Here is a 25,245-nt window from a genome sequence, read left to right as displayed (position 1 = left end):
CCTGGGGCAGGGAGTTCCACAGGCTTGACTCTGCACGGCACCAAGAAGCGCTTTCTCTTCTCTGCCCCCTGCCCTCTTCCAACAGTCTCAATTGATTGCATGGCTCACGCTCCCCTATTATTATTATTTGCATCTATTTTCCGTACAAATCTTTCTTTCCCACGACGACGTCTGGATTCCTGGGTCTGAAGGGGGCTTCTTTGCAGGCCCTTTTCTTCCCTCCCCGAAGGGATCGAAAGGGATCCTGTGCCCTCGCCCCCACCCGGGCTTTGCAGAGAGGGGGGGCAGGAGCTTCTGCCCCTTGACTTGGGGGTCCCCCTGCTCCCCCCTGCATCCCGGGGACCCCCCTCTTCTCCCCAATGCAGAGACTCACCAGCTTCCCGGAGGCACCATGGATGCAGCACGTGCAGAAGAGAGAGACAAAGGCCCCTCCTCCTCAGGTGGAGTTCCCGGTCCCCCCCCTTGAATTCCTCTCCCCTCTAGGAATCCAGCTCAATCCCTTTTAACCCTTGGCAAGCCAGCGCCCCCCTCTCTTCCTCTCCCTTTCCTGTCCTGTGCCAGGGAGTTCCACAGGTGAACTCTGCCTTGCGTTTAATTTTATCTGTCCTGAATCTTCCAACATTCCGACTCCTTGGATGTCTTTGAGTTCCACTGTCAGGAGATGGAACTCTCCATCCACTTTCTCTAGGCCAGGATTGGATTTTGAAAATTAGGGGGGGGGCTCAGTAATTAGCTAATTGGGAACCACTGCTCTGAAGTCTAAACTAAAGAGCCCCAAAGGCTCTTTCTTCATAGAAAAATTTTGCCTAGATCATTTTGGCAGCACTTTTGTGAACCTTTTCCAACTCCTCAAACATCCTTCTTGAGAGGCGACTACCCCCCATGAGGTTACGCCATAGATTGGGGACCAGGGGGGGCTGCAGGGCTCTGTCCGGGGCCTGTTGTTGCTCAGTCTGTCGATAAACGTCTTGGATGGAGGAATTGAGGGGATGCTCATCCAGTTTGCAGATCCCACCAAACTGGGAGGGCAGCTAATGACACAGAAGACAGAATCAGGATTCAGGATGACCATTACAGATTGGAGACCTGGGGGCAAGCTGACAAAATGAATTTCAATAGGGGAAATGATCCTCCTCCAGCCTCAGCATTTTTTTGTCTTTTTGTTTTTGTATTATCGGTCACTCGATGTTTTAAATCCCCTGTTGCTTCTGTTATCTCTTTTTTTTCCTTTTCCTTTAAGTATTTGCCCAGGACGATATCTACCTTTACCCCCCTACCCCCATTTTATGTTGTTATTTCTATGTATATCATGCTATGGCCGCACGGCTAATGCAATAAAATCTACCTGAAGGTCAGGTCCTGCACTTAGGCAGGAAGAACCAGATGCACAAATGTAGGATGGGGGACATAGCAGTGCATGTGAAAAAGATCTAGGGGTCTTGGTGGGCCACAAGCTCAACATGAGTTCACAGTGTGATGCAGCTGAGAAAAAGCAAATGCTATTCTAGGCTGCATCCAAAGAAATCCAGTGTCCAGATCAAGGGAAGACATAGTACTGCACCATTATGACTTGGTCAGACCACACCTGGAATACTGTGTCCAGTTCTGGGCAAAGCAATTTAAGAAGGATGTTGACCAGCAGGAAGGTGTGCAGAGGAGGGCAGCCAAGATGATCAAGGGTCTGGAAACCAAGCCAGATGAGGAACGGTTGAAGGAGCTGGGTATCTTTAGCCTGGAAAAGAGGAGACTGAGAGGAGAGATGAGAGCCATCTTCAGATATCTTAAGTGCTGTTCCATGAAAGATGGAGCAAGCCTGTTCTTTTCCTGCTCTGGAGGAGAGGACCAGAACCAATGGATTCAAGTTACAAGAAAGGAGTCCGACCTCTGCAGCATTGCAGGAATCTTTCCCCCATGTGCCGACCCCATTATATATTTGAGGGGGGGCATGCAAGTGGGAGGGGGCATGCAACCTGCAGCAGGAGATGGAGGATGAGGTGCTGCTGCTGAGTCAGAGGGCGCTCATTTATGCTCAGGAGGGAAGCAGGAGACAAGAGGAAGAAGCTGCTGCTATGGGTTGCCAGCACTGACTGGCAGCCTGGACCCTCCAGGGGGCCAGATGGGGGGGGGGTTAAGCCTGGACCCTTCCACATGCCAAGCAGGTGCCCTTCCAGTGATCTTTGTAGCCTTGTTCATATTATGGGGTGTTGAGGACAGCCGGGTTAGTTTCCATGAAGCGCTTTTAATGCTTCAGGATGCGCCATGCAGAGCAGCGTAAGAAACTGAGCTATATCAGCTGGGTGCCAAGGGGCACTTTCAGCCTAAGTTGGTCACCATAACGGGGTCCCTTCCAACGCTTCAATTCTACGATTCTATTATCTCAGCTGTGTTGCTGGGCTTTAGTTTGCTCTTACAACAGTTCACTGCTCCCAGTGCCTGGGACCTGGCTAATTTCAAACACTATTTTTTTTAAGTAACGGACCCCTGGACGGTTAAGTCCAAAGGTGACTTTGGGGAGCGGCGCTCATCTCGCTTTCAGGCCGGGGGAGCTGGTGTTTGTCCAGAGAATAGTCAGCTTAGCCTAGCAGTTACTTTGCAGATTCACCAATTGCTTAACAGAACTTCGTTTTTTAAAAAAGAAAGAAAGTAGCAAAGAATGAGGCGTTTGGTGGAATACAATCAATTTATTAGAAAATAAACAAGGCTAAGTTTGTGCACATATCATTTCAAGTGCTCCTGTTCCTTTTTCCATTCCTTTATTACTACTAACAATGGGCATTCTTAGGCTGTTCCTCTCCTCCTGATCCAACCAAGCCTGGCTGACACTTCCCCCCTCTCGCTCTCGCACCTCCAAGGGTCTCTCCTGAAGAGGCCAGAAACCACCTTGGCTGCTTTGAGTCCCGGAAGACCTGCTCCCTGCTTTGCAGGCCTTTTCCCATCTGACCACAGGGATGTGCAGCTGGGGTTGTCTGTATCTGTTTTAAGTCGTTGCTGTGATTTGTGTGGAAATTGCTGGTTTTGGTTGTGTATTTTTTGATGTTTGACCACTTTCTTATATACAATCTATTAAACTGATATATCGCCCTCAACCGAAAATCTCAGGACGGTTTCCAGCATTAAAATACAAAACAAAACACAGAATAAAGAATAGAAACCAGAAAAAATGAAGCAAACCAATAATTCACCTCCCATAATTGCATTTAAAAGGACATTGAATATTAAATCTGTCTAAGGCCATCCTTTCGAATTCCCCACCAATCACCTCTCACCCCCAGCATTCCTAACTGGCCCCTCCCCCTCCCTAGCAGATGACCCTCAGTGTCCCTTCCAACACTACAATCTTATAATTCTATTACATTCCCTGCTGCAAGTTATTTGATGGGAAGTGAAACTTTCAATCAAGATGAAGCTTTTTCCACATTTCAAGCACTATTAGGGTTTCTCTGTCGTATGAATTCTTTGATGGAAAGTGAGTGTTTGCTTCAAGGTGAAGCTCTTTCCGCACTCTTGGCATTGAAATGGTTTCCCCCCACTGTGAATTCTCTGATGTCACAGAAGCGCTCTTCTTGTAGTAAAGCCCATCGTGCATTCTAAGGACTGATGTAGTTTCTGCCCTGTATGAATTATTTGGTGGGAAGTGAGACATTTCTTGTGGGTGAAGATCTTTCCACATTCTAGCAATTATTAGAGTTTCTTCCCTCTATGAATTCTTTGATGGTAAGACAAATATATCTTCCAACTGAAGCTCTCTCCACATTCCAAACACTGATATGGTTTCTCCCCTGTATGAATTCTTTGATGGGAAGTGAGATCAATATTCCGATTGAAGCTCTTTCCACATTCCAAACACTGATAGGGTTTCTGCCTTGTATGGATTTTTTGATGGGAAGTGACATAGGCCTTCGAACTGAAGCTCTTCCCGCATTCCAAGCACTGAAACGGTTTCTCCCCTGTATGAATTATTTGATGGGTAGTGAGATGGGACCTCTGACTGAAGCGCTTTCCACATTCCAAACACTGATATGGTTTCTCCCCTGTATGAATTCTTTGATGGGAAGTGAGATCAATATTCCGATTGAAGCTCTTCCCACAGTGCAAGCACTGGTACGGTTTCTCCCTTGTATGAATTCTTTGATGGGAAGTGACATTGGCCTTTGTACTGAAGCTCTTCCCACATTCCAAGCACTGATAAGGTTTCTCTCCTTTATGAAATCTTTGATGGACCGTGAGATAAGAGCTGCGACTGAAGCTCTTCCCACATTCCAAGCACTGATGCTTTTTCTTCCCAGTGGGAATTCTTGGATGGGATAAGGAATGAGAGCTCTCTCCACACTCCACATATTGATAGGGGTTCTCCACTGTGTGGATTTTGTCATGGATTCGCTGGTTCTTAATTTCTAATTCATCACCACCTGAAACAAAGAGAGATATGGATTTTCAACATCTACAAGCAGCCGATGGGAGAGATCATCAGGGGGTTTGGGCTGGGTGTTCAGCAGTATGCTACCTCTCTTTCAAATCAGAACCAGTGAAGGCGGTGAAGGTCCTGTGTGAGTGTCTGGAGGCAGTTGGAGGATGGATGGTGGCTAACAGACTGAGGTTGAATCCTGACAAGACAGAAGTACTCTTTTGGGGGGACAGGAAGCGGGCGGGTGTGGATATATGTATATGTATGCTACCACAGCTGCCTGAATGGTATAGGCCCAAGATGGAAAGAAAAAGCAGTACCAACAAAAGAAGATTGGCATCTAAAAAAGGCTCCCTTTACCTTTTATAAGAATGAAGCCTCATTTTAAAAGGTTTGGGCAGTTCAGACCAGCCTGATCTCTGTTTAGGGTAAAGGGACCCCTGACAATTAAGATCTCTGTTTAGAAAGGCATAATTGGAGGAAGTATATTCCCAGACCAAACAGTTCTCCATTCAAGGAGACTTGTGGAGGTGTTGGAAGCCCAGCTGCTGAAGGCAGCACTATTGAGCTCCCTCACAATAGAGATATATGTATGGAATTTCAGAACAGATCTCGTGATCCAACTAGGAGCCTTACTGAGAGAGGCCAGGATACCACGATTCTCCTCTGTAACCTCCTTATGCAGAGCTCTTTGGGCAGGATCCAGCAACACCCACTCCTCAGCCGTGAAACAAACAGTGACGTCTTCAAAAGAAACTGAGTTCTGAAAGAATAATATCCTTCTCTTAGGCAGCATAAAGATTATTTCCTGCAAGTTGCTCTTTCGCTTCCTGCCTGGGTTCTTTTAATCAGATTGGTCTGCTGCACATTTGGATTATTGGTTCTTATTTTAATGCTTTAATGGAGTTCTTTCATAGTGTATTTTAATGATGGATATGAATCTTAGTGAAAATGGGTAGAACTCCACCTTGTTTTATTCAGATCATTCTCTCTGTGCAAGCTTTTCCGTTTGCCAAATGGAAGAATCCCTCTCTCCTCTCCCTGTGTGTTGCTCTGGGATGGAAAGACTCTCCAGATGTCCTAAAGACAATTTATAATGAATAATTCTAGTGACAAGAGGAGGGGAGAGATTTGTTCGGTCTCAGAAACGCCCTCTGTCCCTCACCCCTCAGCCTCTTTCCCCCCAAGACTCCTTCTTCCTACCTGATCCGGTTCCTCAGCCGCTGCTTCCCCTCCACCAGGATGAAGAGATGGAGGAGGAGGTCTTGCCGACATCCTTCTTTCACCTGCGAGAGACAAAGGGAAGTGGGGAGACAGGAGTGCAGGATGCTTCTCTCAGAGGTGAAGCAGTGCATCTCTAACTACAGATTAAGAAATACCCCCCTATACCTATTTCAGATTTAATTGTGCAAAATTATTTATCAGGCTCCTCTGGGCTCAGGGCCTCAAGTGTCTTCCCCAAAAAGATCAAAAGAACCACTAGATTACTTTCAACACCAACATAATGGGACCAAACTGAGAAAATACTCCTTCCTTCTTACCCAGTGGCTTATCTCTGGTGTCCAACAGAGACTTCTCTACTTCAGAGGAATCAGGTCCCATTTCAGCAAACGGATCCTTTCCCTGAAACAGCAACAAGGATTCAAAACAGAGACGGGGAAAAGAATCAGAATAGGAATGGCAGAGGCAAAAATTTTAGCAGCATCTGGTAACCTTCCGAAAAAGGATGGGATTTAGTGATCTTCTCCCTCCTGTTTGGAGCCCCTTGGGAGCACCCAGAGGAAAGTCTCTCTCACCTGCTTCCTCTCCTCTGCCTGACTCAGGAGGAAACCTTCGGCCAGGGCCACTGCCTGGGAACTGGTCTCTGCTCCGCATTCCCTCACCCAGCTCTCCATCTCCGCTGGAAGGACAGCCAGGAACTGCTCCAAGATCACCAGGTCCAGCATCTCAGCTTTCGTGTGCCTTTCTGGCTTCAGCCATTGACGGCAAAGGTGGTAGAGTTGGCTGCAAACCTCACGGGGTCCTTCAGCCTCCTGGTAACAGAACCAGCTGAACTGCTGGCTCTGCGCCTGTGAGCGAAGGGTGTCCTCCTCTCCCAGGATCTTCTGCCCAGAGCCTTCCCAGAATCCCGCACTGCTTCCTGTTTCCATGGCCTGGCCTCTTCCTGCTTCAGGGCCAGCTGAGTCTTGCTCATCCATCTGTGCTCTCTGGAAGCCTCCAAGAGACAGGAAGGATCCCCTTGGCTCTCTGCCAAGTTCTGTTTGTCGGGATTAGAGGTGCTAAAAAATCCAACAAAGAAAAAGCATTCTTCTGTTATAAAATCACAACACGGACAAGAGGAGAAAAATGTTCCCTGAGCAAGCGAGGATGAGTCTCGCTAGGAACCAAGGCTGGACTGCACCACTGGGCGGACTTTGAACTTTGCTTACGAAAGAAAAGGAGAAGTAACGCTCTTGCCCTCCTAGAAGGAAAGTGACCATCCCAGAAGTGCAGGAAAGTGAAGGGATTTATGTGAAATGAATCAGCCTGGTTGATCCTGCCTTTCCGTGTTTGCAGTGAAGGAATAAAGTCAGAACGGCGAATGACAAGTGAGTCATTCGTACCAAGTGTAACGTGGAAACCAGGCTATAGCGAGGAGTTCCCACCTCCTCAAGACAAACTACTGAGATGGGGTCCTTTTCCCTTTGTTCTGAGGGCCAGAACTTCATCAGGGAAACGCCCTGAGGGCCAAGTGGGTGAGGCCAAAGGACAGTACTCAAAAGCAGGTAAAGTAGGACCTACCTTCTTTCTGTGATTGTAAGTTGTTTTAAACTCTTTTCAAGAGTTTCCTGGGCAGGAAATTGAAGCAATTAAATGCACAAATTGTCATCTCATCTGTCCTCCCAGTTGAACGACGTGGCCCAGGGAGAGAGGGAAAAATAGTGGAAGTGAACAGCTGGCTTCGCAAATGGTGTAAACAGGAACGGTTTGGATTCTTAGATCACAGAATGCAGTTTCTTGAAGATGGACTTCTGGCAAGCGATGGGCTGCACCTCACAACGGTTGGGAGGAATGTTTTTGCCAAAAATCTCAGAAACCTCATCAGGAGGGCTTTAAACTGACTAATGTGGGGGAGGGAGACAGTGCTCCTGAAGGTAGGAGTCTATCAATTGATGAAGATGATCATCCAAATGTCATAGACCGAATGGAGCAAACAGCACACAGACCTAGTGGTGGGAGGAAAAAATCCTTAAATAAGAGACACGGGGGAATGATTAATGGACTTCAATGTCTGTACACTAATGCGCAAAGCATGGGAAATAAACAAGATGAGCTTGAGCTCTTGGTGCGGCAAACTAAATATGACATAATAGGAATCACTGAAACCTGGTGGGATAAGTCCCACGATTGGAATGTAATAATGGAGGGATACAATCTATTTCAGAGAAACAGAGCAGACAAGAAAGGAGGAGGAGTGGCGTTATATGTCAGGGATGTGTATACCTGTGAAGAGATCCAAGATTTAGAACCTCAAAGCCAAAGTGAGTGCATTTGGGTCAAAATTAAGGGAGAGAAAAATAACAGTGACCTCATTGTGGGAGTTTACTATAGATCCCCAAGCCAAACGGAGGACATAGATGATGCCTTCCTGGAACAGATGGCCAAGCATGCAAAAGGAAGGGAGATAGTAGTAATGGGGGACTTCAATTACCCGGATATTTGTTGGATGTCAAACTCAGCCAAGAGCATAAGGTCAAACAGATTCCTCACTGGCCTTGCAGACAACTTCATTGTCCAGAAAGTGGGAGAAGCAACAAGAGGAACAGCCATTTTAGATCTGGTCCTAACCAATGTTGATGACCTGGTTAGTGGGGTAGAAGTGGAAGGATCATTAGGCGCGAGTGATCATGCTCTTCTGAAGTTTACTATACAGCGGAAAGGAGCAGCCAAGCATACTAGGACTCAATTTCTTGACTTTAAGAAAGCCGACTTCATAAAACTTAGGGAAGCTGGGTGAGATCCCATGGACAGTAATACTAAAAGGAAAGGGAGTTCATGATGGCTGGGAGTTTGTTAAGAGGGAGATAGTAAAAGCACAACTTCAGGCAATACCAATGAGACGGAAACATGGAAGGTGCCTAAAGAAGCCAGGGTGGCTATCTAAAGAACTTTTAACTGAGTTAAGATTAAAAAAGGATGTGTACAAAAAATGGAAAAGGGGGGAAACCACCAAAGAGGAATTCAAACAAATAGCCAGCACGTGTAGACACAAAGTCAGAAAAGCTAAAGCACAGAATGAACTCAGGCTTGCTAGAGAGGTTAAAAGCAACAAAAAAGGCTTTTATGGGTATGTTCGTAGCAAAAGGAAGAACAAAGAAACCGTGGGGTCACTCAGAGGAGAAGATGGTGAAATGCAAACAGGGGACACAGAAAGGGCTGAACTCCTCAATGCCTTCTTTGCCTCAGTCTTCTCCGATAAAGAAAACAATGCCCGACCTGAAGAATTTGGAGCAAATGATTCAGCAGAGGAAACACAGCCCAGAATAACTAAGGAGATAGTACAAGAATACTTGGCTAGTCTAGATGTATTCAAGTCTCCAGGGCCAGATGAACTGCATCCAAGAGTATTAAAAGAACTGGCAGATGTGATCTCAGAACCACTGGCAGTCATCTTTGAGAATTCCTGGAGAACAGGCGAAGTCCCGGCAGACTGGAGGAGGGCAAATGTTGTCCCTATTTTCAAAAAGGGGAAAAGAGAGGACCCAAATAATTACTGCCCAGTCAGTCTGACATCAATACCAGGGAAGATTCTGGAGCAGATCATTAAGCAAACAGTCTGTGAGCACCTAGAAAGGAATGCTGTGATCACCAATAGTCAGCATGGATTTCTGAAAAATAAGTCATGTCAGACGAACCTGATCTCGTTTTTTGACAGAATTACAAGCCTGGTAGATGAAGGGAACGCAGTGAATGTAGCCTACCTTGATTTCAGCAAGGCATTTGACAAGGTGCCCCATGATATTCTTGTAAAGAAGCTGGTAAAATGCGGTCTTGACTATGCTACCACTCAGTGGATTTGTAACTGGCTGACTGACCGAACCCAAAGGGTGCTCATCAATGGTTCCTCTTCATCCTGGAGAAGAGTGACTAGTGGGGTGCCACAGGGTTCTGTCTTGGGCCCGGTCTTATTCAACATCTTTATCAACGACTTGGATGATGGACTCAAGGGCATCCTGATCAAATTTGCAGATGACACCAAACTGGGAGGGGTGGCTAACACCCCAGAGGACAGGATCACACTTCAAAACGACCTTGACAGATTAGAGAACTGGGCCAAAACAAACAAGATGAATTTTAACAGGGAGAAATGTAAAGTATTGCACTTGGGCAAAAAAAATGAGAGGCACAAATACAAGATGGGTGACACCTGGCTTGAGAGCAGTACATGTGAAAAGGATCTAGGAGTCTTGGTTGACCACAAACTTGACATGAGCCAACAGTGTGACGCGGCAGCTAAAAAAGCCAATGCAATTCTGGGCTGCATCAATAGGAGTATAGCATCTAGATCAAGGGAAGTAATAGTGCCACTGTATTCTGCTCTGGTCAGACCTCACCTGGAGTACTGTGTCCAGTTCTGGGCACCACAGTTCAAGAAGGACACTGACAAACGAACGTGTCCAGAGGAGGGCAACCAAAATGGTCAAAGGCCTGGAAACGATGCCTTATGAGGAACGGCTAAGGGAGCTGGGCATGTTTAGCCTGGAGAAGAGGAGGTTAAGGGGTGATATGATAGCCATGTTCAAATATATAAAAGGATGTCACATAGAGGAGGGAGAAAAGTTGTTTTCTGCTGCTCCAGAGAAGCGGACACGGAGCAATGGATCCAAACTACAAGAAAGAAGATTCCACCTAAACATTAGGAAGAACTTCCTGACAGTAAGAGCTGTTCGACAGTGGAATTTGCTGCCAAGGAGTGTGGTGGAGTCTCCTTCTTTGGAGGTCTTTAAGCAGAGGCTTGACAACCATATGTCAGGAGTGCTCTGATGGTGTTTCCTGCTTAGCAGGGGGTTGGACTCGATGGCCCTTGTGGTCTCTTCCAACTCTATGATTCTATGATTCAATGTTGTGTTTTAATTCTAAAATTTGCCCTGGGAATTCAGGAGGGTGGCTGTGTAATTAATAATGTGACACAGCAGAACCCCCACATCTGCGTGGGGTACTTCTGGATCCAACATAGTCCCTTGAGTGTCCACTTCAACATCCCACTAGTGGCCAGGGGACTCCATGCTCTGCTTCTGGTGGGATATTTGCAATGCCCTCCATGTGGAGCTGCGCATGAAGATGACTCGGAAAGCGATGGAAAGCAGGGACCAAATGACGGGCTGGCTTCCCTCTCTGTATTCATGGCATTTCTATCCACCTTTCCCCCCATGGGCTCCAAAAGGCAGCCATGGGTCTCGCTCATCCGTATCCTGACCAGCCTTTGAGTGGAGATTCCTGCACTGCTCATGTTTGGCCTAGATGCTCTCGTGGTTCCCTCCCCACCCCCTGGATCCTTTGCAGAGAGGACCCTCTGCTCCCTGATTTGGGGGGTCCCCCTTCCCCTCCCCTTCCCCCCAAAGCAGCACCCCAGGCAAGAAGAGAGAGAGACTCACTCGATGCAGGAGGGGCCTCCGAGGAGACAACAGCTGCCTCTTGACAGGAAGGGGCTGGGGAGGGCGGGGCTTGGACACCTTCATTTCTGGTCCTCTCTAGGAATCCAGCTCAGTTCCTCTTAACCCTTGGCCCGCCGAGCTCACCCAGCTGCGGCCCCTGTGCCTCCCCATCGCCACTCCTTTTATGCGGGAGAGGGTATAATCAGAAAACAAGTTCTATAAAAGGATAAGGGAGTTTTGTAACAGAAAAAGAACATTTTATACGCCATTTCCTCCCTGGGTTCTTCTCTCTTCTTCTCTGCCTGCCCCTTCCTTCTCCCCCAGCAACGAGGGCCAAGTCCCAGGCGCCTTTCCATCTCCGGGGAGACAGAGCTCAGCCCCCCTCCGAGCAGCCCCACTTTCAAGGCCCAGTGTCAGAAAGCAGCAAGGATCCAATATTAAGGGGCGGTGAGAAAGAGATGGACAGCTGAGCCTCGGCAGAGTCTGGTGGCGCAGTGCCTCAGCAACGCCACCAGGGGGCTGGAGCCTCTCTCTGATTGGCCAGCAGGAGGCGGAGCCAGCCCTTTTGGCGGGAAGATGAGAGGAGCCTTTTCTGAGGGAGTTTTGAGGCTTGAGCTGAGACGGGAGGAAGGGAGGAGGAGGAGAGGCTGTGTCTGAGGGAGAAGTGGCTCTGGCCTGAGGAGAAGGAGGAGAGAGGAAGAGGGGCTGAGTCTGGGGGGAGACAGGCTCTGGGGGTCTGAGAGAAAGAAGGGGGCGGAGGGATCCCCTGGGTCTGGCGCCCAAAATAAAACGCCTCAGGAGGGCATTGCTGAGAGAGAGGGAGGCTGAGGGAAAGGAACCTGGTCTGGTTAAAAGGATTGAACTGCCACACCTAAATCACTAAGGAAAGGAATGAGAGAGAAGTAACAGAAACCGAGCTGAGCTTTTCCCACCTTGTCTAGAAACAGGAACATCTGTTTACCTGAAGTGTAGCAGCTCATTTCAGCAACTGAAATTTAAGAAAAGGTGTGCCTATGCTACTGGTTTACCTTATAGGAATGTTATAAAAGTTTGTTTTTACGGAGCACTTTGAAAAACGCTTCAGAATATACCATGCGGAGGTTGTTTCTCTCCCCATGTTGCTCCCACCCCCTCCTGCTCCCTCTTCCCTTTGTATTCAAGGGGCACAGATGGGCTTTTCAGCAAACACCCCCTTAGTCCCACTGCCACCCCAGAACTCTGACCTGAACACTTCACCCCCAACCTAGCAAAGAATGAGGTGTGAGGTGGAGTACAACTGATTTATTAAAAACGAACACTAATTTCAAGATAACTTGGTGTAGATAAGTTGGGGCTGCCATAAGTCCAGATTTTCTTGGATCTTAGGTAAATCAATAAAAAAATCAGGTTATTTTGGCATTGTCATAAAATTGGGGGGGGGGTTTCCTAAAAAAAGCACAACAATGTTGGGGTCTTCCTAAAAAATGCTCAACAGCTTTCAGGGTGTCCTGCTTTTTACTTTTTCAAATATGGCAACCCTAACATAAAGTGTATGGTTTCAAATCTTCCAGTTTTTTCTGCTCATTCTTCATTACTTTAGTACTACTGTCACAATGGGTATTATAAGGATGTTCCTATACTACTGAGTTCAACTTCCAACTGTTTCCTTGCAGGCTTTCTCCACCGGCCTGAGGGGGCCGGGTCCAAGGTGATGAGCAGATGGACTCCAGCTACCAAGCTGAGACCGTGGATGAGGACAGAGACCATCCTGGCTGTGAGTCCTCTAAGTCCTTCTCCTGCCTTGCAGGCCTTTTCCCATGTGGCCTAGCAGAGTCCAGACTGACTCCAGCTACAAAAGCTGGGGCCGCTGAACAAACACTTGGGCTTAGCAGGTTTGTTGTTGCTGCAGGTTTTTCTATCTTTATTTTAGATCTTCTCATGATTCATGTGGCTATTCTTCAGTGTGATTGTGTATTTTAATGTTTTATTTATTGCTTATGACCATTTTGCTATTTATTTATTTAATTTATTACATTTGTATGACGTCTTTCATCCAAAGATGTCAGAGTGTTTCACAACATAAAGATGCAAAATAAAAACACAAAATACGTAATAAAAGAAAGAATAACCCCTTCCCACAAACACACTTGAAAGGACATAGATTTAATTAGAAATGACATAGGTTTAATTAAGCAAAGCTCTAGTTTTGATGTTGTTGTTACACAAGCGTGCTTCCCAGTTCTCAGCTACAGCACCCCGAAACTCACTTTTTCTGCCTCCTTAGCTAACAGTAATTTAAATGCACTATTATTATTTTGATCCCATGTGTACACAACTTTAAATACAAGCACCAGAACACTGTGCCTAAACTTAAAGAGACGCACATGCATGCACACTTTCCAAGAGACTCATGACTAGTGTGGTACAGTAGTTAGTGTGTCAGAATACGACTTGGCAGACCTGGGTTCAAGTCCCTACTTAGCCATGATGCTCACTGGGGGACCAGGCACTCCTTCACATCTTTCAATATGCAAAGGGCCGTGGCATGGAAGATGGAGCAAACTTGGTTTCTCCTACTCTGGTGGAAGGAGTACCCAAACCAATGGATTTAAGGTAGAAGGAAGGAGATTCTAACTAAACATCAGGAAGAACTTTCTAGCAGCAAGAACTGTTTGATTGTGGAAGAAAGTAGTTCAGGTGGTGTGGGACACTCCTGAACTGGAAGGTTTTTAAGCAAAGGTTTGATGGCCATCTGTCATGAACTCTTTTGTTGAATATCCTTCATTGCAGGTGGTTGGAGAAGATGACTCTCACCATCCAATCCAATGCAGCAATTCAATGATACTGGAACACTGTATGAATTTCATCATGGTCTCCCTTATTCTTCATTTCCAATTCATCACCACCTGCAGAGAAAAGAGAAATGGATTACAGCCTCAGCAAGAAATTGAGCCCCCAATTATTGAACAATGCTCATGAATGCTTGTGAGAGAGGAAGAACAGAAAGGAGATAGATGAGAGGTCTTCAGGGTTCACTGGCTTTGTTTACTAGCATTCAGGGATATGGGAACCTAAGATTCCAAAAGCCCAGCTGTTTTCTTGAATGGATTTTTTCTGGGCAAACACCACCTAGCAGAATGAGGAATAGCTGGGTATTGTCTTGCTATACAGCTGGATAACCCTCCATTCAAGGTGAGATGTGGGGTGTGAGAATCCCAGATGCTGTAGGTGGCGCTGTTCAGCCCCATCAAAATCTGGGGTGTTGCTCACATAGATTAGTACGGAATTTCAAAAAATATATTAAGATCCAACAGGGAGCCTTACCAAGAGCGGCCATGATCCCACAATTCTCCTTTATGACTTCCGTATGCAGACCTCACCCGGGAAAGGAACAGCGACGTCTTTAAAAGAGAGAGAGAAAGGTCCTCCTCTTAGCCAGTATAATGATCATATTCCCACAAATTGTTTTGCTGTTTCCTGCCTGTTCCTGCTGTGCTGTTTTAATGGGATTGTTTTGTTTCCCATACATTCTAAGTATGGATTCCTCCATTGACGTCTTAATGGAATTATTTTATTTTGTGTTTTGTTCTGTGCATTGTTCTGTGTAGGTGGAGGACCCACCCAATGCCCTAAAAACAACTTCAAGGGGCAGTTTTGACAGAAGCCAAGAGGAAGAGGCGAGAAATTCCTGGGACTCCAGAGGAACCCTGGCTGCCCCACCCCTCCGCCTCTTTCCCCACAAGACCACTTTCCCCTACCTGAGCTGGTTCCAGTCACTGCTCCACCACCAAGAAAATATGGATGAGGAGGTCTTGCCAGCAACCTTGTATCACCTGTAAGAGACGAAGGTAAGTGGGAAGCCAGTCTAGTGTCCGCATAAAGGGAAATAATAGCAGCATTCTATACTGCTTGGTCAGACCACACACGGAATACTTTAGCCATACATGGACAACAATTTAGGAAGGATGTTGACAAGCTGGAACATGTGCAGAGGAGGGTAGCCAAGATGATCAAGGGTCTGGAAGCCAAGCCATATGAGGAATGGTTGAGATGGGAAAAGAGGAACCTGAGAGGAGGGGAATTGACTCGTGGCTTCAAGGAGCTTCTGTCTAAGTCTCTGAGGGTAAGGGGTGTTCAAGAATGGAACAGCCTCCCTGCGAAGGCTGGTGGACTCTCCTTCCATGGAGAGTTTTAAAGCGTCATGGATGCTTTAGTGGTGATTCTTGCAATACAGGGAGGTGGACTAGATGACTGCCAGGGCCCTTCCCACTCTACAATTCTGTGATTCTATGAAAGTCTCATTTGCTGAGTGCCCTCTGATTTGGGGGGGTGTGGGCTGTCGTGGATGGGGTGGCGCTGTAGTCTAAACCACAGAGCCTCTTGAGCTTGCCGGTTGTAAGGTCGGAGGTTCGAATCTGCGTGACAGGCTGAGCTCCCATTGCTCTGTCCCAGCTCCTGCCAACCTAGCAGGGTTGAAAGCAAGTAGATAAATAGATACCACTGCAGCAGGAAGGAAATGGTGTTTCCATGCGCTCTGGCACTCATCACAGTGTCCTGTTGCACCAGAAGCGGTCTAGTCCTGTTGGCCACCTGACCCTGAATCCTGCCTGGTCAAACGCCAGCTCCCTCAGGCTGAAATCAGCGCTGAGAGCCACACCTCAAAGTTGAATTCGACTGGACTTAACCGTCCAGAGGTCCTTTACCCACCTGTACCTCACCTTGTCCGGCTCCTTCATGCAGAATTTTGTGGGTGCCCCAGGGAGTTGGCACAATAAGGAACACAGTTTCATACCTGCTGCGAACTCGCCTACCGCTCAGGTTTGCAGAAAAGAAGGGTCCAGGACCCTCTGCTCCCTCACTTGGGGGTCCCACGCTGCATGGATTTGGAAGGCTCCCTCTGCCCCCTCCCCTTCTCCCCAATGCACCCTCTGGCGAAGGGAGAGGAGGCTCACCAGATCCAAGAGGAGAGCGGGCAGATCCCTTCCTCTCGAGCAAGAAAGGCGCTGCAAAGGGCGGGGCTTGGGCTCGGGAGGACCAGCCTGCTTCCCCTTCTTTTCCTGTCCGCTCTAGGAAGGCAGCTCCGCTCCTCGTAACCCTTGGCCAGCCTAGCACCCCTTCTCTCCATCTCCAAAGCAGGAGCCTCGCCATCCCCGCCAGGGAGGATTTGGGGTGCCCTCTTGACTGGCGAGCTGAGCTGCCCCCTCCCTTGGAAACAGCAGCAGGAGAGGCAGCTGGAAGTGGGAAAGGCTCTGCCAGAAGGAGGAAAGAGTTGGGGGGACTCCCAGGGTCATCCCGTCAGCCTCCCCCACCCTGGAGATGGAACGAAGAGGGTGGGGCTGGGAGACACCAGAGGCTCCAACTCCTCTCCCAGCCCAGAGGATGCTGCCTTCAGCCCTGCCCTCTCCTGAGGAGTCGTCCCAACTGGGCAGGAGGGCCAAACAGGCAGAGCTGGCACCAGACTCTGGGCCCTGGGCCTTTTAGGGGCCCCACAACAACGGATCAAAATAAGATTGATTGGGTTTATTGCAATTGCTGGTTGGTAAAATCAGAAAGTGATTCGGAGATAATTTGTGAGGGGACCCAGAGATTTCAACGGCCACGGGGCCTCCACAGGCTTTAATGGGGTCATGGTCCCCAGGCGACAGGGGCCCCCTCTGCATGCCCACCCCCAGCAGGGCGAATGCCCCTGCTCCCCAGAAGACCCCCGGGTGCTCCTGCCTCCTCGGAAGGGGTACAGGAAGAAGTTGGTGCCTCCTGCCAGGACAGACCCTGGGGGTCCCTCCAGCTGCTCCAGGTTCCCAGCCTGACCTTGAGATGCTCGCAGGGGAGATGGAGCCTGGGCCCTTCTGCATGCCAAGCAGGTGTCCTGCTCCTGAGCTATGGTGGCCCTTCCCAAAGTACTCAAGGGGCAGAGGTGTGAGCTGCGTCTTGACTGGGTCTTTCACCAAAAAAGCCCCTTCATTCCAGCTGCCACCCCAGAGTATTTTTATATTTTCCTTTATGATTTATAACCTTGTTTTTCATTTATTAAAATTCATATACTGCCTTCATTTGAAGATATCAGAGGATTCCCCAGCATTAACATTCAAAATAAAAACACCAATTACATAATAAAAACAAAAATGAAACACACCAATATTTCCGTCTCCCACAAAGACACTTAAAATGATAAAGTTTAATTAGCCAAAGGCCTGATAGTTATATTGTGCTTACTTAAATACCCTTCCAAACTCTCAGCCAATCAACAGCCCCTCCCCCATATAACATTGCCTTAAATCTATTATAATACTAAACTTGACTTACTATTATTACATAAATTACTTTGCTAGAGGAGTACACAGCTTTAGACACAAACACCAGAATATGGCACCCAACTTTTAAGCAGACACAAATGCATGAGTAATTTCTAAGAGTCTCATGGGAGAGCCAGTGTAGTATATTCCATAGAGGATTCGACTACACCCTGGGAGACCTGGGTTCAAATCCCTCCTTGGCCATGAAGCTCACTGGGTGGCCTTGGGGAGCCTAACCTACTCACAGTTATTCTCATGATTGAAAAGGAGGTGAAGAACCATGTAACCCCACAAGAACAGAACAAGAAAGGAGATGCTGACTAAACATCAAGAAGATGCATTGCAGTTGGTTAGACTAGATGACCCTCAAGATTCCTCCCAAAGCTACTATTCTATAATTCCAGGATTTCCCCCGCTGTGAGTTCTTTCAGGGGAAGTGAGATTTCCTTCCAGCTCTTCCCACATTCCAAGCACTGATATGGTTTCTCCCTGTGTGAATTCTTTGATGGGAAGTGAGATTTTGCTTGAATGTGAATCTCTTTCTGCACTCTTGGCATTGAAATGGTTTTTCCCCTGTATGAATTCTTTGATGGGAAGTAAGACTATTATTCCAAATGAAGCTCTTCCCACATTCCAAGCACTGATATGGTTTCTTCCCTGTATGAATTTTTTGATGGGAAGTGAGATTTTCCTTGAAGGTGAATCTCTTTCCACACTCTTGGCATTGAAATGGTTTCTCCCCAGTGTGAATTCTCTTATGTTGCCATAACTTTTTTGTTGAAGCAAAATACTTTTCACATTCCAAACACTGATATGGCTTCTCCCCTGTATGAACTCTTTGATGGGAAGTAAGACTATTTTTCCGAGTGAAGCTCTTCCCACACTCCAAACACTGATATGGCTTCTCCCCACTGTGAATTCTCTTATGTTGATCAAAGTCTATTCTTGTAGTAAAGCACTTCTCACATTCAAGGCACTGAAATGGTTTCTCCCCTGAATGCATTCTTTGATGGTGTTTGAGATGTGAGCTGATATGAATTCTCTGATGGGAAGTGAGATTGTCCTTCCTGGAGAAGCTCTTTCCACATTCCACGCACTGATATGGTTTCTCCCCACTGTGAATCTTCTGATGTCGACGTAAGTATCTGCTTGTAGTAAAGAACTTTCCACATTCCAAACACTGATATGGTTTCTCCCCAGAATGAATTCTTTGATGGTCTTTGAGATGTGAGCTGTTATTGAAGCTCTTTCCACATTCCAAACACTGAAAAAGTTTCTTCCCAATAGGATTTATTTGATGGGAAGTGGAATGGGAACTCTGACTGAAGTTCTCTCCACACTCCAAATCTTGATATGACTTTTCCACTGTGTGGATTTTGTCCTGTTGTCCCTTGTTCTTAATTTCTAATTCATCGCCACCTGCAACAAAGAGAGGAACAGATCAGAGCCTAAGAAAGAAATGGAGTTCCCAGTTTTTGCTCATGAACATTTGTGATAAAGGAAGATCTGAAGGGAGTTAGATGGGAAGTCTTACTGTAAAGTTCACTGCCTGACTAACTTTCACTGACATATTTATGGGAAATTCAGATTCAAAAAGCCTGTTCTTTTCAGGGATGAAATTTCTTTGGCTCAATCATTGAACCAACTCCATCTGCAAGGTCAGAAATCTATTTGAATATGAATTGTATTCTCTGTCTACCAATTACCTAGCGTTCAGGGGATAATTAAACTGCTGGGTAATGACAGAATTCTAAATGAGTTTAGAAAATAGATCAAAAAGCTCTAAACTAACTATTGGTGATTTCAAAAGATTAAGCGACGTCCACTTCCCTAGACACTCAGAAAGCCTATCCACACCCTGATCCCTGTGCAAAAAGGCAGAAGCGGAGGAACAATATTCACAGACAAAACAGTCCCCAGCCCCCCATGCAAGGTGAGCTGTGGGAGTGAGAATCCCAGGTGCTCTGGGTGGCAACGTTGGGATCCATCAAAATATGGGACGTTTGTCCCAGAGAAATATCTATTGAATTCCAAAACAAAGATTATGACCCAAGAGGGAACTTTACCCAGAGAGATCATGGTCCTCCAAGTCTCCTCCATGACTTCCTTATGCAGAGCTCTCTGGGCAGGATCCAGCAACGCCCACTCCTCAGCCGTGAAACAAACAGCGACATCTTCAAAAGAAACTGAACCCTGAAAGAAAAATATCCTTCTCTTAGGCAGCATGAAGATTATTTCCTGCATGCTGCTCTTTTGCTTCCTGCCTGGGTTGTTTAAATCAGATTGGTCTGCTGCACATTTGGATTATTGGTGCTTATTTTAATGAACTCCACGTTGTTTTATTCAGATCTTGTCTGTGCAAGCGTCCCAGGTTGCCAAATGGAAGAATCCCTCTCTCCTCTCCCTGTGTGTTCTGGGATGGAAAGACTTCCCAGATGTCCCAAAGACAATTTATAATGAATAATTCTACCGACACATTCAGAGTTTAGGTGAAGGGGCTACTCTTTATCCTCAGAGCATAATCCTTCATTAATGGCATTTTCAGCCTTTGTTAAGGGCAGCTTTGACAGAAGCAATGAGGAGGGGAGAGATATGTTTGGTCTCAGAATATCCTGTCTCTCCCCCCCCCCTCAGCCTCTTTCCCCCCAAGGCTCCTTCCCCACACCTGATCTGGTTCCTCAGCCGCTGCTTCCCCTCCACCAGGATGAAGAGATGGAGGAGGAGGAGGTCTTGCCGGCATCCTTCTTTCACCTGCGAGAGACAAAGGGAAGTGGGGAGACAGGAGTGCAGGATGCTTCTCTCAGAGGTGCATTCAGGCCTTTGTGCCCATTCCGTATTTTAGTTATGTTTAAATATATCTCATCTCCTTTGGGTTCTTGGCTTTTCCAAAAAAATTAGTTTCAGAATCAACAGAATGGAATCAAAAGAAGAAAAACTTCCCTTCTCCTTACCCAGCAGCCCCCCTCTGGTGTCCAACGAAGTCCTCTCTGCCTCAGATAAATCAGGACCCGTTTCTGCCAACAGATCCTTTTCCTGAAAGAGCAACAAGAATTTGTAATAGAGAATGTGGAGATGGGTTTGAAAAGAAATGGCTGGGACAAAAACTTGAGGGGTATCCAATGACATTCCCCCCAAAAAGGATGGGATTTAGTGATCTTCTCCCTCCTGTCTGGAGCCCCTTGGGAGTATCCGGAGGAAAGTCTCTCACCTGCTTCCTCTCCTCCACCTGACTCAGGAGGAAACCTTCGGCCAGGGCCACTGCCTGGGAACTGGTCTCTGCTCCGCATTCCCTCACCCAGCTCTCCATCTCCGCTGGAAGGACAGCCAGGAACTGCTCCAGGATCACCAGGTCCAGCATCTCAGCTTTCGTGTGCCTTTCTGGCTTCAGCCACTGGTGGCAAAGGTGGTAGAGTTGGCTGCAAACCTCACGGGGTCCTTCAGCCTCCTGGTGACAGGACTGCCCGAACTGCTGGCTCTGCGCCAGGATCTTCTGCCCAGAGTTTTCCAGGATCCCCCCCCTGCTCCCAGTTTCCATAGCATGGCCTCTTCCTGCTCCAGAGGCAGCTGAGTTTTCCTCAACCATCTTTAGGAGGGAATCCCCTTTTTCTTTGACCAAGTTCTGCCTGTCTGATTAAGAGGTGCTGGCAAATACTGCAAAGGAAATATATTGTTCTGTTATGAAATTGGCACACGGTCAGCAGCAGAAGGAGAAGGTCCCCTGAGCAAGTGTGGATGAGTCTTGCTAGGAACCAGGGCTGGACTGCACCACAGGCCGACTCTGAGCTTTCTCTAAGAAAAAAGGGAAGAATGAAGAAGAAGAAACCCTCTCGCCCTCCTAGGGGGAAAGTGACCAGGCCAAAAGTGGAGGCAATGGAAGTGGTTTCCGTGAGAGGAATCAGCCTAGTGGGCACCCAGAGCCTCTCCTCCCTGCGTTGGACTAGATGACCCTCGGGCTCTCTTCCAATTCTACGATTCAATGTTCCTATGATTCTCACAGGGGCCACCCAGGGGCCTGAATGGGAAGCCCCCCAGCAGGACTGGGGCGCAAGAGCCTCTCTATTCCCCTGCGCTTCCTTACAGCAACTGGGATTCAGCAGCATCGCTGGGGAGACAAGAGTTCAGCTCTGGAGGATGAAGCCAAGCAGAGCCCCTCCTCCTCCTCCTCCCTGCCCTGGTCCCGGGCTCGCCTCCTGGGGCAGGGAGTTCCACAGGCTTGACTCTGCACGGCACCAAGAAGCGCTTTCTCTTCTCTGCCCCCTGCCCTCTTCCAACAGTCTAAATTGATTGCATGGCTCACGCTCCCCTATTATTATTATTTGCATCTATTTTCCGTACAAATCTTTCTTTCCCACGACGACGTCTGGATTCCTGGGTCTGAAGCGGGCTTCTTTGCAGGCCCTTTTCTTCCCTCCACGAAGGGATCGAAAGGGATCCTGTGCCCTCTCCCCCACCCGGGCTTTGCAGAGAGGGGGGGCAGGAGCCTCTGCCCCTTGACTTGGGGGTCCGCCTGCTCCCCCCCTGCATCCCGGGACCCCCCTCTTCTCCCCAATGCAGAGACTCACCGGCTTCCCGGAGGCGCCCTGGATGCAGCACGTGCAGAAGAGAGAGACAAAGGCCCCTCCTCCCTTTTAGGCAGGCGGGAGAGGGAGGGGCTTGGGCTCGGGAGTTTCTCCCCCCCCCGACCCCCCCCCGCCTTGACTTCCTCTCCTCTCTAGGAATCCAGCTCAATCCCATTTAACCCTTGGCAAGCCAGCGCCCCCCCACTCTCCCTCTCCCTCTGGTGTCCTGTGCCGGGGAGTTCCGCAGGTGAACTCTGCCTTGCCTGAAGAGCTTAATTTTACCTGTCCTGAATCTTCCAACATTCCGACTCCTTGGATGTCTTTGAGTTCCATTGCCAGGAGATGCAACTCTCCATCCACTTTCTCTAGGCCAGGCTTGGCTTTTGAAAATTAGGGGGGGGGGGGGGCTCAGTAATTAGCTAAGTGGGAACCACTGCTCTAAAGTCTAAACTAAAAGCCCCAAAGGCTGCAACCTTTCTTCATAGCCAAGTCTGCCTAGATCTATTTGGCAGCCCTTTTCTGAACCTTTTCCAACTCCTCAAACATCCTTCATGAGGAGAGGCGACTGCACCCCCCATGAGGTTATGCCATAGAGTTGTGACCAGGGGGGGGCTGCAGGGCTCTGTCCGGGGCCTGTTGTTGCTCCATCTGTCGGTAAACGTCTTGGATGGAGGAATTGAGGGGATGCTCATCCAGTTTGCAGATGACACCAAACTGGGAGGGGCAGCTAATGGCACAGAAGACAGAATAGGGATTCAAGATGACCATTACAGATTGGAGACCTGGGGGCAAGCTAACATAATGAATTTCCAGAGGGACGAAGGTCAAATTCTGCACTTAGGCAGGAAGAACCAGATGCACAAATATAGGATGGGGGACACCTGGCTTACTAGCAGTGCATGTGAAAAAGATCTAGGGGTCTTGGTGGGCCACAAGCTCAACATGAGTTCACAGTGTGATGCAGCTGAGAAGAAGCGAATGCTATTCTAGGCAGCGTCCACAGAAGTCCAGTGTCCAGATCAAGGGAAGACATAGTACTGCACCATTATGACTTGGTCAGACCACACCTGGAATACTGTGTCCAGTTCTGGGCAAAACAATTTAAGAAGGATGTTGACCGGCTGGAAGGTGTGCAGAGGAGGGCAGCCAAGATGATGAAGGGTCTGGAAACCAAGCCTGATGAGGAACGGTTGAAGGACCAGGGTATCTTTATCCTGGAAAAGAGGAGACTGAGAGGAGAGAGGAGAGCCATCTTTAGATATCTTAAGGGCTGTTCCATGAAAGATGGAGCAAGCCTCTTCTTTTCCTGCTCTGGAGGGGAGGACCAGAACCAATGGATTCAAGTTACAAGAAAGGAGTCCGACCTCTGCAGTGCAGGAATCTTTCCCCCATGTGCCGACCCCATTATATATTTGAGGGGGGGCATGCAAGTGGGAGGGGGCATGCAACCTGCAGCAGGAGATGGAGGATGAGGTGCTGCTGCTGAGTCAGAGGGCGCTCATTTATGCTCAGGAGGGAAGCAGGAGACAAGAGGAAGAAGCTGCTGCTATGGGTTGCCAGCACTGACTGGCAGCCTGGACCCTCCAGGGGGCCAGATGGGGGGGGGTTAAGCCTGGACCCTTCCACATGCCAAGCAGGTGCCCTTCCAGTGATCTTTGTAGCCTTGTTCATATTATGGGGTGTTGAGGACAGCCGGGTTAGTTTCCATGAAGCGCTTTTAATGCTTCAGGATGCGCCATGCAGAGCAGCGTAAGAAACTGAGCTATATCAGCTGGGTGCCAAGGGGCACTTTCAGCCGAAGTTGGTCACCATAACGGGGTCCCTTCCAACGCTTCAATTCTACGATTCTATTATCTCAGCTGTGTTGCTGGGCTTTAGTTTGCTCTTACAACAGTTCACTGCTCCCAGTGCCTGGCACCTGGCTAATTTCTAACACTATTTTTTTTAAGTAACGGACCCCTGGACGGTTAAGTCCAAAGGTGACTTTGGGGAGCGGCGCTCATCTCGCTTTCAGGCCGGGGGAGCTGGTGTTTGTCCAGAGAATAGTCAGCTTAGCCTAGCAGTTACTTTGCAGATTCACCAATTGCTTAACAGAACTTCGTTTTTTAAAAAAGAAAGAAAGTAGCAAAGAATGAGGCGTTTGGTGGAATACAATCAATTTATTAGAAAATAAACAAGGCTAAGTTTGTGCACATATCATTTCAAGTGCTCCTGTTCCTTTTTCCATTCCTTTATTACTACTAACAATGGGCATTCTTAGGCTGTTCCTCTCCTCCTGATCCAACCAAGCCTGGCTGACACTTCCCCCCTCTCGCTCTCGCACCTCCAAGGGTCTCTCCTGAAGAGGCCAGAAACCACCTTGGCTGCTTTGAGTCCCGGAAGACCTGCTCCCTGCTTTGCAGGCCTTTTCCCATCTGACCACAGGGATGTGCAGCTGGGGTTGTCTGTATCTGTTTTAAGTCGTTGCTGTGATTTGTGTGGAAATTGCTGGTTTTGGTTGTGTATTTTTTGATGTTTGACCACTTTCTTATATACAATCTATTAAACTGATATATCGCCCTCAACCGAAAATCTCAGGACGGTTTCCAGCATTAAAATACAAAACAAAACACAGAATAAAGAATAGAAACCAGAAAAAATGAAGCAAACCAATAATTCACCTCCCATAATTGCATTTAAAAGGACATTGAATATTAAATCTGTCTAAGGCCATCCTTTCGAATTCCCCACCAATCACCTCTCACCCCCAGCATTCCAAACTGTCCCCTCCCCCTCCCTAGCAGATGATCCTCAGTGTCCCTTCCAACACTACAATCTTATAATTCTAAACGTCTTTCCTTCTGCAGTGTTGGATGGCAGGTTGAGAGGAGTTCCTTACCAGGACAGACTTTGCTCGTGTGCTCAAGACATCGATTCCATAAAACATATTTTGTTGCATTGTGCAAAATATGAGCAAGCCAGGGCTGAACTGATACTATCCTTGCTGGTACCTTTCCCGGGAAAATCAGAGGCTCACTATGTCAGGTTCCAATTGGAAGACCGGACAAACGCTAGAACATTAGCAGTGGCAAAGTTTTTATCAGTGGTTGCAAGAACCAATGATCCCTATATTCTGAACAAAATGCGTGTTTAACCTGGAGGTAGGCTGTATGAATTGTGTATTGCTTTGTAATGATTTGTTGGGTCTCTGGACCATAATAAAGATTGATGATGATGATAATTCTATTATATTCCCTGCTGCAAGTTATTTGATGGGAAGTGAAACTTTCAATCAAGATGAAGCTTTTTCCACATTTCAAGCACTATTAGGGTTTCTCTGTCATATGAATTCTTTGATGGGAAGTGTTTGCTTCAAGGTGAAGCTCTTTCCGCAC

General features: G+C 47.7%; 3 protein-coding genes and 1 long non-coding RNA gene across 5 annotated transcripts in view; all 4 read right to left on the bottom strand.

Annotated features, from left to right (window-relative positions):
- Positions 1-2,661: 2,661 nt before the first annotated feature.
- Positions 2,662-11,103, bottom strand: LOC310746862 (zinc finger protein with KRAB and SCAN domains 4-like). 2 transcript variants are annotated; one of them, XM_083581053.1, is made up of 6 exons: positions 11,041-11,103; positions 6,181-6,684; positions 5,947-6,028; positions 5,609-5,691; positions 5,042-5,168; positions 2,662-4,409 (listed from the first exon to the last, which is right to left on the bottom strand). In XM_083581053.1, exons 2-6 carry the CDS (start codon positions 6,601-6,603, stop codon positions 3,682-3,684), a joined length of 1,443 nt encoding a protein of 480 aa, XP_083437179.1. In that variant the 5' UTR covers positions 6,604-6,684; positions 11,041-11,103; the 3' UTR covers positions 2,662-3,681. The 2 variants fall into 2 exon arrangements, with proteins under 2 accessions (XP_083437179.1, XP_083437180.1); XM_083581054.1 differs by having other exon boundaries at positions 6,202-6,684.
- Positions 11,104-12,306: 1,203 nt separating this feature from the next.
- On the bottom strand, positions 12,307-14,422 carry LOC310747029. Its single transcript, XR_014540854.1, has 2 exons — positions 14,344-14,422; positions 12,307-13,925 (listed from the first exon to the last, which is right to left on the bottom strand). It is a non-coding gene; the product is annotated as an uncharacterized lncRNA (long non-coding RNA).
- A 2,631-nt stretch (positions 14,423-17,053) lies between these two features.
- LOC310748679 (uncharacterized protein) lies at positions 17,054-20,895 on the bottom strand (the record flags this gene model as incomplete). The annotated part of the gene is made up of 5 exons (XM_083584525.1): positions 17,054-18,731; positions 19,379-19,505; positions 19,978-20,063; positions 20,264-20,345; positions 20,521-20,895. 5 exons carry the CDS (start codon positions 20,893-20,895, stop codon positions 17,740-17,742), a joined length of 1,662 nt encoding a protein of 553 aa, XP_083440651.1. The 3' UTR covers positions 17,054-17,739.
- A 3,115-nt stretch (positions 20,896-24,010) lies between these two features.
- LOC310746797 (uncharacterized protein) overlaps positions 24,011-25,245 on the bottom strand; it is a 45,255-nt gene continuing 44,020 nt past the window's right edge. The window contains exon 7 of the mRNA XM_083580911.1: positions 24,011-25,220. The gene's annotated coding sequence lies outside the window, so the exon portion shown is untranslated. The remainder of the gene's footprint in view (positions 25,221-25,245) is intronic.

This window comes from Podarcis filfolensis (genome assembly GCF_964270895.1).
Source record: "Podarcis filfolensis genome assembly, chromosome: 13".
In the NCBI taxonomy this organism is placed as follows: Eukaryota; Metazoa; Chordata; class Lepidosauria; order Squamata; family Lacertidae; genus Podarcis; species Podarcis filfolensis.
Note: the sequence above shows the minus strand (reverse complement) of the source record. Positions and strands in the feature narration are given on the sequence as shown.